The sequence below is a fragment of the Cotesia typhae genome, unplaced genomic scaffold, assembly GCF_013202065.1.
Source record: "Cotesia typhae breed Kobodo isofemale line unplaced genomic scaffold, CoteBio_Ctyphae contig_43, whole genome shotgun sequence".
In the NCBI taxonomy this organism is placed as follows: Eukaryota; Metazoa; Arthropoda; class Insecta; order Hymenoptera; family Braconidae; genus Cotesia; species Cotesia typhae.
This window is the reverse complement of record NW_027423752.1, coordinates 1,765,213-1,781,476: the sequence shown is the minus strand read 5'-3', so window position 1 is coordinate 1,781,476 and position 16,264 is coordinate 1,765,213. Positions and strand designations below refer to the sequence as shown.

General features: G+C 28.4%; 1 protein-coding gene across 3 annotated transcripts in view; it reads left to right on the top strand.

The window, feature by feature from the left end:
* Nucleotides 1–13,405, top strand: part of Octalpha2r (alpha2-adrenergic-like octopamine receptor) — a 254,646-nt gene extending 241,241 nt beyond the window's left edge. For all 3 annotated transcript variants that reach the window (XM_074244529.1, XM_074244530.1, XM_074244531.1), the window contains exons 2-3: nt 9,576–9,953; nt 10,866–13,405. In XM_074244529.1, the coding sequence (XP_074100630.1) occupies nt 9,576–9,953; nt 10,866–11,531 (1,044 nt within the window). In that variant the 3' untranslated portion in view covers nt 11,532–13,405. The remainder of the gene's footprint in view (nt 1–9,575; nt 9,954–10,865) is intronic.
* The last annotated feature ends 2,859 nt before the right edge of the window (nt 13,406–16,264 follow it).

Here is a 16,264-nt window from a genome sequence, read left to right as displayed (position 1 = left end):
CTCATTGTAATCCCTCATTTCGTCCAGTAAAATCTCAGATTATACTGCGTAAGATTCTACCGGATATTATTCGAGATTGCATCCTGTAGAATTTGGATTATACTCAGTAGAATCTTGGATTATATTCAGTAATATCTGAGATTTTACTGAGGAAAATGGGAGATTTCAATGAGTATAATCCAGATATCACTTATTATAATTTAGATTATACTAGCTACTATCTGAAATTTATTTTCTCTACAATTGTCACTGAGTATAATCTGGAATATTACCCAACGTTATCTTATTTTTTCCGTGTACTTGAATCAAAAATATTTCTTCTGAATGAAATGATTTTTTTTTCCATTTCAAAATACAAAATTCTACTTTTAGGATCAAAATCAAAATAATTCCATGAATATGATTGATGAAATTATTATACTATATTTTTACTATTTTTATGTAACAAAACTGTTATATCCGATGTAAATATGTTTGCCAATTGGCCACTTTGGCCTTGGCATAAATAAAGTTATCTATCTATCTAATTCCAATTAATTAACACAAATTTTTATATGATTGGAGATTAAAAAAATTTCATTAATTTTCCTGAAATGTTTTGAATACTTTTAACTTATTAATTTTTTAAAAATCAATTGATTTTATTTTCTAATCATACTATAAATCAAACCAACCGGCTGTTATCAAAATAATACCCTGGATCAACAATATTATTATCAAATCACTTTTTTTAACCCAATGTATGTAATTAAGTATGAAAATTCTGAGATCTAAGATGGTTTAATACACTACAATAATGTAATAATAAAAAATTATGCTATCATATAATAATTCAAAAATAATTACTGTAGCCAGTAATCAAAAGTGATTAATAACCTAGCAAACTTACTGGTATGGTTATCAAATAGTTATCACGCAAACTAAAACGGTTCCGGTTAATTAAATTAAATTATGCATAATTAACTGATTAGTTATTAGATTATAAATATATAATATTATCGCTGGCCGTGGTGTCGGTAAAATAAGTAAAAGTAGACGAAAAAGAAACAAAATAAATGATAGAGAGGTTGAAAAAGCGCTTTGAAGGCAATTAAACGAGATTTTGTTGAGAAAGTAAAATAAAAATAACATACTATTCAATAATAGTGTACCGTCAGTGTTAATTAAAAGAGTTTTGGAGCTTCAGAGAGCACCATCCAGGCATCATTCAACATCACTCCGCGTGGTAAAACTGTGTAAGTATTGACCGTACTGACAAGAAAAAAAAATAATCAAAGTTTCACAGAAAGAAAGTGCTCCAGTAAAAGAGTTTATCAAAAGACGATACGAATGAACGTAAAGAACTGGCTGTTTTTATAAAATACTCATCGTCTTATGATTTATAAGTTAAAAATTTTATTCTGTAAGACAAACAAATTAGTAGTATCAAAAAAGTCTTCTGAAAATAATTGGACTTCGTTTATAATAAATAAAAGTGATGGAAAAAAATTTTTCTTGGACGGCAATTGGTCTAGAGCTCTATATGCACGGAAAAAAGTAAAGTGTAATTATTATTATTAGTCGATTTATAATAAGTAATGGTCAACTGCTAAAAATTGCCATTTCAAATAGTAAAATTGTGATTTTAATAATCACTTTACAATATTTATCATTTGAATGCTACCACATATTCTTTACACGGAAGAAAGTACTATTTTAAACAGTGATATTCGCTATGTAAATGTCAAAAATGTTAAAGTATAATAATTAAGAATTTTGACTTTGATATTCATCGTTTCGTACCTAAAAAATGATCGCATGATATGTAAAAAGTATAAAATACAGTTACTAAATTCCTAATACAATCAACGTCAATATTTACAAAGTAAAATGGTAAATTTTAAATGCAACGCTAAAAATAAAAATATAATTATTAACTTGGACGTAAAATATATATTTTATAAGTAGAATTTTTACTGTTTCACATGTTAAATTCTCCCAGAGTGAGACCCCCTTCTTCTCATAGTATAGACTATATATAAGGAGCTGATTTTCAAAAGGGTATCTTTTCATATTTTGAAAGAGCAGTTTTTTTAACTTTTAAATATTAATTACTTCAAAAATTATAAAGAATTCTAAATATTAATCGAATTGTAGCTTCATAACCGATAGTACTTTATAGCTAAATTGAAACAGTTCAATAAAAATATTTATAATTAGAGATAACCAGTTTTTTGTCTCGATTAATCAAAAATGAAAAGATACCCCTTTGAAACTCAACTCCTCATATTGAAATGGAAATTTTTACTGTTTAAAACTGTAATTTTTTAAGATGAGAGAGTCGTTATTAGTGGTAGCTACTAATCACCTTTTTTTCGACATTATATTATAAATTATGGCTTTTATACTTTCTACATTAAGTTCTATAATATTGATATTTTTGCCATTCTGATGTCCGCTATACTGTTTGAAACTATGAAAATTAACCTGAATCCGAGTGAATTTTACAGTTTACTTCTTTTCGTGTGTAAACCTGATAGCTTCTGATAATAAACTTGCGGTATCAACCCCGTTTTTTTTTTGTTTTTTTTATCAACTTTAGGATGAGGGTGAGTAGAAGCATATTGAATATCACCGGTCTAATCCATGTGATTTGTTTATAAAAATAATATTTATTAAAATAAAACACGATACAGATCTACAAAACACATCAACAGTACTCGATTTCGCAAACTAGCTAGAGTAGTGATTTCATTAGCTCGTAAAATGGTTAACCATGATATTGTACTACCACTAATTGCTTCCAGGTGCCATTTTATATGATGGATTTACATACCAGGTGCCATTTACATTGTACATGGATTTTTTTTTACCACTTTTTTAATTTATCACAAGTGTTTGATACCCCAACGAAAAAAATACACATGCCCAAATCCATAATTTTATGTATGCGACATATTATTATAAATTTACCCATTTAGATATTATGCTTGGATATATACTTGGGCCTATATAGTCAGATGTATGTTCGAGTATATTAATATTAATTTGGAAAAATATATAGACAGTAATCCTTAAAAATTAACTAGGAAGTGAAAAATTTTTTATGACTACTATCTTGATATTTTGCAAGTTTTTATATCCGTCCATATGCCAGGCATAAATGTAAGTGGGAAAATTTTTAATGCTACTTATACATAAAATTATGTATGCAAATATGAATCTGGGCTTTTTTTTTCGTGGGAGGAAGTTACTTTTGCATGTATTTTATTTTAACATTTAAGAATTTAAATTTCTAAAATACTAATCGTCAATTCTATTTTGCACGCCTCGTACCGGAATAATTTTTGTTTTTCTTTATTAAAGTAAGATACAACGGACTTTCTCAATTAAAATAAGGCGTTCAATTTATTGTCGTTAAATTATTATTTATAAAAAACTAATATATGACTGTGAATTTTTTTGTATATTTATCTACACATTTTAATATAATATTTTTTTTCCTCACCTTAGAGTTATGGCGCCACGAAACCAGAGCAGACTTTTCTGTTTTTTATTATTTAGCTTTTTATATTTAATTTTTAATCAATTTTATTGTGAAAAATGAGATTATGAGGCGTGCACTTTTGGATTTTCCAAACTTTTTTTTTAAATTGAGAACTAAATTTATTGCAAAAGTTATATTGTAATTTTTCAATTTTTCTTTCCGTATATGTGAAAGTCAATATACAAGAGAAAAAAGAATGATTTCTATTTTATAAGAACACTTCAAACTTAACTCTCTGATGGAGAGACGATTTGACGACCGTGCGTCCTCTGTCGAAAATTTTCTACACTACTTTTAGTCGAAAAATTATATCAGCATATAAGGCGATATCAAAAATTTTACATGAGCACATCAAGTTTTATTAAAAATTTTTTTACAAGATTAGAAAATTTATTTCTACAATTATTCAAAAACTAACATCCCGTTTTGGGACAGGCAATCTATTACCTCATGGTAAAAGAAGCTGCCAGAAAATTTATTTCTTCTTTTACCATCAGCATCAGCTTATCTACTTAAATTTCCACTCACCTTTTACTGAACATGAGTACTATTTATATATAATATGCTATATATGTAGTAATGTTTCATGTATGTAAGGAAGGTACTGTAGCGTAAGACGTGGAATGTGAAATCTAATTGGGTCACCATCATTCCCTACTCACACTTACAGTCTTCTCGTGCGGATCACCGCAAGCTCTTCACTTTTACACTTCTTGATGGTTACGGAGTGCACGTATGTCTGGAGTCGTTGAATTTAATTGGAATACGTCTCGGTGTACGTACCTACAACAACCACTTGGTTGAATTACATAACGTTAGAAATACCTTTATTTTTTTTAGTTTGAATTAATACAAGGTCTTTAAATAACTGGCTTTGAATTTCTGCATCTCTTGAATGTTTTATTTGCCAGAGAATAAATTTTATGATTTTATTTATTTGTCATAAATTTATTTTTTCGTGGACGTTTGACGGTGAAAAGGTCAAACTTTCTCCTTATTTTTAAACAATGACGTGATGAAAAAAATTATTTTAAAAATCTGCACGGAGAGAACAGTTTATTTAAATCAAACGAGGCTCAATTTTTGTGAATAAATGTGTTGCATTTATTTGTGAAAATATTGGATTTAATTATTGCAATTCATTATTAATTTTTAAATTAATACGCTAGCCATAAAATATAATGGAGTAATTAACTAATTTTATTTTAATGAAATAAATAGGCGAATTCAATCAAATAAATCGAAACACAGTAGTATGGGATTAAAAGTAATCCATTTTTAAATAAAATAATTTTGTTAATATTAAATACGTATTTTTGAGTTATTTTTAATAAATTTAAAAATTTAAATAAAACAAACTGTTTTCTCAGTATGTAAAGAGTGAAGAATATTTTAAAACACTATTTCGTCAATTTTATTAAATTAAAATTAATAACTTCTTATTTTTGAAAATTATTAATTTTTAAACTGGACAGTTGAAAATATTTTTTTAATTTTAGGAAAAAAACATCCAAGCTAATGACTAAAAATAAAAGCGCAAAGAAAGAAAATTGTGAAAATTGCATTAGCGCTGAGTGATTTTTAATCGCATTACGGTATTATGTAAAATTAAATGAAATTAAGGATTTAAAATTAAAGAGCATTAAAAAAACAAAAAAGGCTGAATTTGCAAACTAAAAGGATAATATTTGATATAAAAATGAATAAAAATTTAAAAGTAATTACAAAAGTTCTTTTCAAGCTGAACAATTATGAATAAATTAATTTAAAATATTTAACAAAAACAAAGTGAACGAAATAATAATAACAATAATAATAATAAATTAAAATAATGGGAGGAAAGTTTAAAGTTTACTCAACAACTTTTTAATAGCTCAAAAATTCATTTTTAATTATTTTATTTTGTCATGAATATAAATATTAAAACCAATTAAAACTCTTTAGAAAAAAAGTAAACAGAATAAAAAGTTAAATCCCAGAGAATGTGAGGAGTTGACGTTAATTGTTTTGAACTTAAGCCATCAGATTACTTTAAATCGTAAATAAATTGAAGGGATTAACAGTAAAAATTGAAAGTAATATTATGAGAAAAATAAATGAAATATATCCATAATTACAAAATAAGCATACGTTTAAAGCACCCTCGTTTTAGCTCTCTAGCTTAGCTTGACTATTTCAAGGGTAAAATGAAGGTCGAGAGTGCCAAAGAAAGTTTCATATCTCTCTGTTCTTCTCTTACCCTATTTTTCCGAGAAAATTCTCGCTCTCTTTTTTCACTATCAACAACATTCTTAGAGCCAATCCCCTTTCTCTCTTAGCTCGAGTTTTCTCACCACTCGCCCTCGTACCATCTCTGGATCTCTGTGTATTTGTTTTTTTTTTTTTTTATTTAACCATTTTTTATCCAGAGTCTCGAGAGTTTTTACGACAATGCGACAGCGTGCATTATATTCCCTTTATCATTGCCATTGTCATTGTGAAATGAAAATAAATGACATGAGCAGGCTGCTTTTCAAAATAATTATTTTTATTATTGACAACTTTATTTTTCCTTTATTTTATTTATTTATTTACCTGGTGATTTTATTGTACAGAAAATAAGAAAATTTTTTTTATTGCACGCCTCATAAGCGAAGCGTTGAGGTAGTGCTCAACTCTCGACATGTCAAAAAAAGTAGTTTTCTCGGAACTGAAATTGATTTTTTTATACTTATTTCGCACTGACAGCATAATATTAGCTCACTTATATCAAGTTAAATAATCTGTCAGGCACATGAAATATATTTCAATAACAATTATTTCAATTGTCGTTTAATTATTATTTCTAAAAATACTAGTTTAAAAAAACTAAAAAACGCACTTTTTATAGAAAACCGTACTAAAAAAATAGAAAATAAGTTTTAATAAATTTAAATTAAGAATAATGTTAAAAATTTCAATATTTATATCTATTGACCCATGCACTCCACGCTTTTTTTTAAAATAGAATACATTTTTTTTTTTTTTATTTACACTATTATTAATTTACATTTATTAAAATTTTTAACACTATTCTTAACTTAAATTTATTAAAACTTTCCTATTTTTTCCTATTTTTTTAGTTCGGTTTTCTATGAAAAGCGTGTTTTTTAATTTTTTTAAACTATTATTTATTTTCTACTTTTTAGTTTTGTTTATTTATAAAAAATAAATTCCTCTTCAAAATTATATTCTTGGTTCAATAATTTTCCTCTTGATCTAGTTAATTTTTTTTTCTGTGTGTGTCTGTATTTATGGAACTGAGTATGTGGCAGGAAAATGAGTCGCAAAACTTATCGTGTCGAAATCAATTTTTTTTTTCATCTTAAGTAATACACTGCGGACTTTTTCAATTAATATGAGCGTTTAATTTTTTTTTTTTAAATAACGATAACCGTTTAAATTGTCCGATATCTGTTTTATTAAATATATTTATAGTACATTTGTTATTCTATATTAAAATTAAATAAATAACATTAATTTTTATATCTTAAAAAAATTAATAAAAAATCAACATGAAAATGTCCTTCTCCACTTATTTCCCCCCTTAAATAAATTTTACTTGATTCAAGAATTTTCCGTCTTTATTCAAGACAGTGAAACTCTTCAAAATTGTTATCTTCATTCGAGAATATTTTCTTGATTCAAGTTAACTTTTTTTTAGTGCAGAACTTAATCTGTATATATTATAATTCTAAATTTATAAAAATTGGCATGAATTTAATTCTAAATATTCTTTATATATTATGAAAAATTTTATCTTGATTGAAAGCGTATTTAATTCATTGTAACTAAACAGATTAAAAACTCTCCATATTTTTATATCCCAAAATAAAACTTCTGAAGTAGTGATTATAAAAATTTTCCTCCGTTTTCCAAACACTGTAATAAATATTGATATATAAAATGGATAATAAATATACCGGATAAAATTTTGTACACACGTTTTATCTAGTGTAAATTTTAACTCGCAATACACGAACAAGCCTGGAGTTTCTCACGCGAGACAATTCTATATGTACTCACACGCACACATGCATACAACCATTCGTCTACCCGGCCTACATCCAGCTCGTTCCAATTTTAACCCCCCATTGACCACTTAACATTATTATTCATAGTTTCATGAATTTTAATTTTACGCTCGCAGAATTGGTTGTTATATTTTGCATATTTTCTATTCTCGATCTCCGTCAAAAAAAATTACGAATATAAAAAAATCCATTTTATTTTGTTTCGCACACTATTTTTCAGGTTGCTCTATTTTTTCTTTTAACCATTATCTTATACACACGGCATGAGGGTATGCGAACCCACTTGATTCATACAATCCGAGTGTACTTTTACCGATTACACTCCAAGTTGCGGAAAGGATTTAAAAAGCTTACTATGCCACAAAAAGTTACCGTCATCTATAAAAGTTGGTGAATGCGCCCACATAAGTGCTCCACCGGTGTATGTTGAACAGAACACTAGACAGTGATTAATTTAACGCTCCATTGATACCTACAAACATAAATAATCCAAGCGGATAAACATAAAAACAAAATGTTAAATGCTCAAGTGATTTTTTACCCACAATCCTATGATTGATTTATTTTTTCGGTGAATCTCTTTGAAATTGAGGAGTACTATCTATTCTATGTTCTCGGATGCTGGTCAATTATCATTTTAAAACCTTGTGATATCTTAGGGATCGATTTCTTGAGTGAAGTAATAGCCTTTAGAGTTACAATTATCGAGGCCCTTTGTATTTGAAAATTAGTTTGTTCAAAATTTATTGGACCCTCGAATAACTTTGAAGAGTGATAAATACATTATTTAAGGGGTACTTTAAAGTTCATTAAAGGTTTTACTAACGTTGTAACTTACGTTTGATCATTTTCCAAACATTCAACTTTCAAAATTTTTTAAATTATGGACAAACAATTACTTTAGTTATTTGTCCAACACTCTAGAGATAAATTCAAAAATTTTCAGATTTACATTGATAAAAGAATTTAATACAGAATAGGGGAACGGCGGGCAAAGTGGGCACCCTTAACAAGAAAATGGTCATATCTTTACTTTTTTTTTTTTTTACTCTTTGCACTACTTTTTAGCCCCTTGTTTGTAATTTAACTTTAATAAATTGTGTTCATTAAAATAAAAAAATCCAGAATGTGGGGCAAAGTGGGCCCCCTTTAAAAATATTGTCATAAACATTTTTTTCACACACTCTGAAAGCATTGAGTCGTGATTTTTTTCAGACGAATAAAACTTTCGCGCATGAGCAATAGAGTGCTTTTTTCGACTAATTTTTTCTTAATCACATTACGAAATTTTGTTTGCAATATCTAAAAAAAAAAAAGTTTGTTTAATTTAAAATTTTATAGTTTTTTTAAATAAAAAAATACAATTTAATGCGATTTTTTTCTTTACAATGCCATACATTTTTTATTAAAATTATTGATTTTAATTACATTGACGTACTTTGAGTGAAAAAGTTTTTACGCTAAAATTAGTTAAAAAATTAATTTCTTTAATATCAATAATCGTTTCATGAAGTACAAATAAATCAGTTGTTAAATGCTACTAAATATTTATTTGCTGGAAATAAATGGGCTGTAATAAATGATTTAGTAACTATTACTAAATCTTATTAAATAGAACTAAATTCTCCTATCAGTGTATAAAGCAGGCATTGATTCGTCTAGCATTGATCATCAGTATCTCAATCAGTATTCAAGCAACAAAATTCATTTGTGTTGCAAATTAGTTGCTCTGATTAGAATTTTGTTGCTCACTAAACAAAAAAAAGTATTTATTTCATTATTATTATTTGGTAATTAAATGAGCATTATGAGTCGTGCATTTTTGAATTCTTAAAACTTTTTGAATATTTTTAATATAATTTCATTTAAACTCGATAAAAAAAATTTTTCCAACAAAGATAACCAATTTTTACTGTGACTATACTCGACCTACATAACAATTTAGCAGCACGCATTGAGATTGTTAGTAACGCTAGATTTTCTTATGTCCGTTTCAGCTGTCGGAGGACATTGGATATGTGCTCTATTCAGCACTTGGAAGCTTCTATATCCCTTCATGCATCATGGTGTTCGTATACATACGCATATATTTTGCGGCAAAAGCGAGGGCGAGAAGAGGAATACGGAAGAAACCAAGACCGCAGCCAGCGGCACCACCTGAGTCACCGGATATCCGGCAGACAAGCTTCACTCAGTCTACTTCAGCAACGGAGCCTAGGCTGGCTCACGGCATCAATACTCTAGAAAATGTAGCGACCATCGAGAATCAACCAGTACAAATTCCCATCGTCACTTGTGACTTCGCAAGTGATGTAAGTACTTCCGAAGCCGATCCCGGGGGTGGATCTACTACCGATGAAAAAGATACGCTCAAGGTAATTAATTAACCGCATGAGTTGCATAAATTTATATTTACCCGCTTGTAATAAATAGCGGTAATAAGCGCTCTATAAATAACTTATTTATTACCTTAATTATATCACAATGACTCGGCTATATTGCGCTACGTCTCAGCACAAAAACATTTTCACTATAACAGACTTTCGGACATAAGAAAATCTAACCCGCTTTATAGAAAATGTTTTTTTTTTTTTTTTTTTTTTTTTGTAATTTATTTAAACGCGAAAATCAAGTATTTTACCTCGGGTTAGTGTGCGCAACCCCTTTGTTTATGAATAGAGTGGGGGAAGTTCGTGACATGCACAGGAAAATTAAAATTTTGTTAGTCGAAAATTAGCTTATGCAAGAAAAACCCGTTGTTAACTTAAAAAAGAAAATATTAAGAATCTGGTGTCGAAAAGGTAAATTTGCTGTCATAGCAAAAAATTTTCAAGTCATGTAATTATTATTAAAATTACTCTGTTTAGGGTATAAAAAATCTATGAACTTCCCTTAGTTCCACAAATTTATTCCACACAAGTGCGCACACTTACCCTTAATACGGCGTACAGTGAAAAAAAAATTAACTTGAATCAAGAAAAAAATTCTGAAACCCAGAAAATAATTTTTTTAAGAAATCTACCCAGAAAATAATTTCTTAGTTTAAGAAATTCTTAGTTTCCAAGCTCCAGAAAAGCCAACTTTCTGACCTAGGGTCGTACTTTACTATTTCTTCTGTGTATAGTTCAGTTATTTTTCTCATGAATCAGAAAGTAAATCTTAAAAAAAATTCCTTCTTGTGTAATAATTTTAGGTTCCACTTGACTAAACATGCATTTTTAAACTTTGAAATTTACTAAAATAACTTATTTATTTATAAAAATATTTTCTGTTTTTTGTGCCTACAGGTGTCAGTGGCACTGCCATTGCAGAAGACAAATCTAAAAGCAACGTTGTCGGTGAACGGGAATGAGGGTCACTCAGGTCTAACAACGTCATCGATGACCATCAGTGTCCCACAGACAGTACGTTGCCGTGCCCCGAGTGTCGGGATTGACGTTGATATGGTGTCAGAATTCGATCCATCGTCGTCAGACAGCGGTGTCGTGTCCCGCTGTGCAGTTGTAAAACCACTTAAATTACGTTTGTGCCGACCAATATTCGGTCGCAAAGCCATGGGTAAAGTAAAGCGTGATAATAACAGTGATGTATCCTCATCGCGTAACAATAATCTGCCGGGCAATAACAATAGTCGGGATTGTGGGACACCAGTCGGAGTTTTGAAGCCAGTTAAGCCGCGGGATCCAGAAAGGGAGAAACGTCGTATCGCACGAAAAAAGGAAAAACGTGCAACATTGATTCTTGGTTTGATAATGGGCAGTTTTATTGCTTGTTGGTTACCATTTTTCTTTTTATATATTGTTAAACCATTGTTCCCATTTTTATCTATTCCTGGACAAACATTTGTAATTGCATTCTGGCTCGGTTACATGAATTCCGCCCTCAATCCAGTCATTTATACAGTATTCAATAAAGACTTTCGTCGTGCGTTTCGTAGGATACTTTATAAATAAATTCATTTTATTGTTGGATTACTTAACGTGTTCTGATAGAAAAATTTACTTTTCAATCATAAAATTCATTTATTACTAATTAATTAATTTTTTTAATTTTTTAAATCGAAGTTATTTCAAATCTAGAAAAAAAATTTCTTTAATTTCGTTATCTTGGTATCAAAGTTTAAAAAAAAAAATTAAATAAAATTATTTCAAAATTTTTTAATTTTACAGCATTTTAAAAATTACAGAAAAGTTGAAAATTATTTCTGCTTCCTTGATTTTTTTATTTTTTTGATAATTAGTTTAAAAATTTTCTGATTTTTCATCTGGGATTTTTTAAATTATTCAATGCAATTTTTTTGTTTTTTTTTTTTAATTTAAAAATAGAACATTTTTGAACCAAGTATATCAAGTTGAAGATACAAATTTCCTTAGTTTTTTCTGTGTAAAACAATGTTGATAGAATTCATGTAAATGTGAATGTATAACTTAATGTTTGCGATTCAGAAACCCCTCAGATTAAAATAAATTAATAGAATTCGTCTTAATTTACAAACCAAATAAATATTTCCCAAAGCCAAAGGGGTGTTTCAGGGCAAAATGCCAAAAAGACGTAAAAATTTTTTTCTACTTACAATAATTCTAAATGCAGACTCTTTTGCATAACTCTTAAAGGCAAAAGGGCGTATTCCAAAAAGTAACTTACGGTTTCTGAAAAATGAGCTTGCAGAAAAAATTGGTCAAATTTAAAAGAGTAAATTTTAAATTTGAGCCAATAAAATTTCGTCTATAAAAATCAAACAAATTTTTCTATCAGACCCTAAAAATTCGACTGATTTTATTTTTACACTGTTGTCATTGTAATTGTAAAATTATTATTATTATAAATTATAACAACTTCAGAAGTAGTTCAAACTATTGTACAAGGCGTGAGGGTTCTAAGAAGTTTATAAATAAAAAAGATAAAATATTATTTTAAATGTAAATTAAAATTGGAACATGATCTTGATCTTGATCTTGCTGTTGTTTTTGTCTTAGTCTTGATCTCGAGTTTTAGTTTAAGTTTGATGAGTGCTCTAGTGTAATTATTCGGTGAGTCTTAAGGACTTGAGCGATGAAAACTTGAGGACATGGGTCTTGTTAATGTTAAATAACTTTAGAATGATGTAAATTTCTCAAGGGCTCTTGCGCTAATCGACATTATAATTCATAGCGTTAACTCGGTACTGGAATTGAACATAAGCTTATCAGCTGTATAATATGATTATATCAGCTCTGATTACTACCATTATTTTTATCATCATCATCATTGACGATAAATTTTTTTTAAATTTATAATTCCATAAAATTCGAAGAGAAAATAATGAACCTGGGGCTCTCGAATGAAAAAGTATAAATTAAATTTAGAGATGGTATATACAAACTAGGAAATGTGTACCGAAAGGTCAGGAATTAAAATAGAGGAATAAAGCACTTTAATATGTCGGAAGGTACTGTAGTTTATATTTAGGATGGATAAAACAAAAAAAATATGATTTTTTTGTTTAAGCTCCAGCGTCAGTTTTAGTTTATAAGTTTATTTATGTATTTACATATATGGAAGTATGTACATCTATAAATCCATGTTCGTACAGAATAAGCATGATATTGTGCACTCGGAATTTCATGTTGAGAACACGCGGTCGCACGTACGGAATTTTAAAAAACGTTTTCATTGGTCGTAGAATAAAAACAACATATTTTTTAATATACTTGCTATTCTCTACACGGATATACTGTTTATTTGTTTAAATAAGGATGAGTGTATAAAATGCTTCCGATATAAATCGTACTTGCCTGCAGCAAGCAGATATGAGGCGATATAAGATCTCGGAAAATTTTCTTAAATGTTTTTTTATTTCAATATGGATATTTTTATGTATTATTGATTTTGATATTATTCATGAGGTAATTTTATAGTAAAGATAAAACGTAGGAAACTTTTAAAAATTTTATTTTGTTTACTTTGAAATTTTTTAGCTGAGTTGTGTGATGATATAAGTGATCATACACAGAAAAAAAGGTTCACTTGAGCCAAGAAAATATTTTTCTTCCAAACTATTTTCTTGAGCGAAAAAAAAAATTGTTTTGGCACAAGAAATTTCACTTATTCCAGCAAAATTTATTCTCTTGCTTTAAGAAATACTATCTTGATCGAAGAAAATTTATTTGAGTCAAGAAAATCTTGTTTTGAGAAAATTCAGCCTCTTGCTCCAAAAAATTTAGTTCTTGATAGAAGTAAATTTTCTTGTCTTGAGAAAATTTCTCTCTTGCTCCAAAAAATTAAATATCTCAATAGAAGTAAATTTTTATTTATATTTTTATTGATTAACATGTCAAATGGAAAGATCAAATAATATTGAATCATTTTTTTTCATTCAATATGTATAATTGCACGGTAAAATAATATAAAATGGGTATCAAATATTCAAGAGAAAAATTTTCTCAAGGTGAGAAAATTTTTTTCTCAGCTGAAGGAGGTGGCGCTGCTCCCCTAAAGTATCTAAAAATCTTGATCAAATATAAAAATTTATTGTATCAAGTATTTATGATCATTTGAATTAAGAAAAAATTACTTCCACGAAAAATAGAATTTCAAGAAAAATTTTTACTTCGGCCAAGACAACTTCAGTCTTCCTTCAGGCACCCGAAAATTTTCTTGAGCCAAAAATTTTATTTCTAATCAAGAAATTTTTTTTTCTGTGTACATGATCATATATGACCTCGAGTGACTGTATGTATGATCAAGCGTGGAGAAATATGATCATAAATGACCACCAGCATGATCATACATGACTATATGTGATTTTACATGATCATATGTGATCGCGTATGATCGGAGTGATCATGCACAGTCTCATGTTATCATTTGTGACCACATGTTTGACTATAGATATACATATCTGATCATATGTGATCCTATGGATGATCACACATAGATAAATGTGATCATGCGTGACCACATTCTTGATCATACATATGGTCATATATGATCACATGTGACCATATACGTGATTATGTAGAATACTATTTTATTCTGAATTCGTGAAAATTTTCTGTGTGACAGGATAATTCATGTAGTGAAAAAAGTCCTTTTCATTATTTAAATATATTTTAATTAAACCAATTTTATAAGTACGATCATACGTTCGTACTATGGTAATCTACTGTCTTCGTAATATAATTAAGTAATGTAGGAATAACTCATAAATTTAGTTTTCCGATTTGTTTAACTAGAATCTAAAGTTATATATAAAATAATTTATCCTACACATTAACTCAACATTTCTGACTAAAATGTAAGCAAGAAATCAAATTAAATGGTTAATTAAACATTAAGAGGTATATTTTACCTCTGTAATTTAGAGTAGTAAGCAGAGTTACATGAAACTCGAACTAGCGCTTCCGAGACGTGTAATGTGATGCTTGTAAACATTTAAGCATTCTGTTGCATGGAAACCTCCTATACTACAGATCATAAAAATTTTTTATGCATTAATGTATGTTTTATAGCCAAAACCGAATTACGAACGTTTCTGCAAAATAAGCTAAGTAAATTTATAAACGAGTTGTAAACTTGTCGTGCAACACAAACCACTTTTATATTACACATTTATGAAGAGTCGTAAAATTTTTAAATATTTTTTAAACGCTGTAAAATGCACTCCGTTTTCTAAACAATTGATTGATTTAATAGATGCTGTTATGTACACCTTGTTTGATAATCTTTATTTTACAAACATCATCAAAAAATATTTTTCTCATCTCGAATTGTTAATCAATGCTATTGAGGATATCATACAATGAGTTAATTATCATAATGTTTATACGGTCACATTAACTCTAAGTAAACACAAACATTCATAAGCAAATACTAGCTGCTCTAATACATTACTAATGAATTAAATCATAGTTATAGTAATAGTTATCTAGTTACCATTATATACATATATATATTATATATAGACATATACATGCGAATTATATAATGTACTTGATCATTCCAGGTCAAATATACAGAATTGACCAGATAATAGGTTGAATTTACCGATAAGACTATGCCACTTTCCGACAGATTATTAGCGTCACCCAGATCAATAACACTCGGACGTGACCTCGAGTTCCTACGATCTTTTATCAACTATTCTGTTAGAGAAAATTACTTCCAGTAAAAGACCCAGTTATTGACACTGGCCGAGTTATTAACACTTGCAATTTTATTTTAATTAAAAAAAAAAAAAAACAAATCAGCTATAAAAAATTAATAAATATAATTTTTTAATTATAAATTTCAAGATAATAGTTCTTTTGAGGATATTTTTAACTTCCCGCTAAAAAAATTGAAAATTTTCAAAAATCGGGAAGTTATTGTTTTTAACCCGTTTTCCAAAAATCGAGTTTTCATGAGATCTTCACGTTTTGAGGTCCTAGGAAGCTTCCCTGACTATTCCCGCGATGGTGTCTGAATGTCTGTATGTATGTATGCGTATAAACCTCTCATAACTTTTGAACAGCTTGGCCGATTTGATCGCGGTTGGTGTCATTTGAAAGGGCTTGACCAAACTTTGATTTTGAATACAATTTGGACCGATTCCAACAGGTAGATTTTGGGGAATCTTAAAAAAACTACGAAAAAATTTTTTTTCAAATCAAGATTTTTTTGAATAACTTTTAAATGGCTAGATCGATCAATTTCAAAAACTAATCAG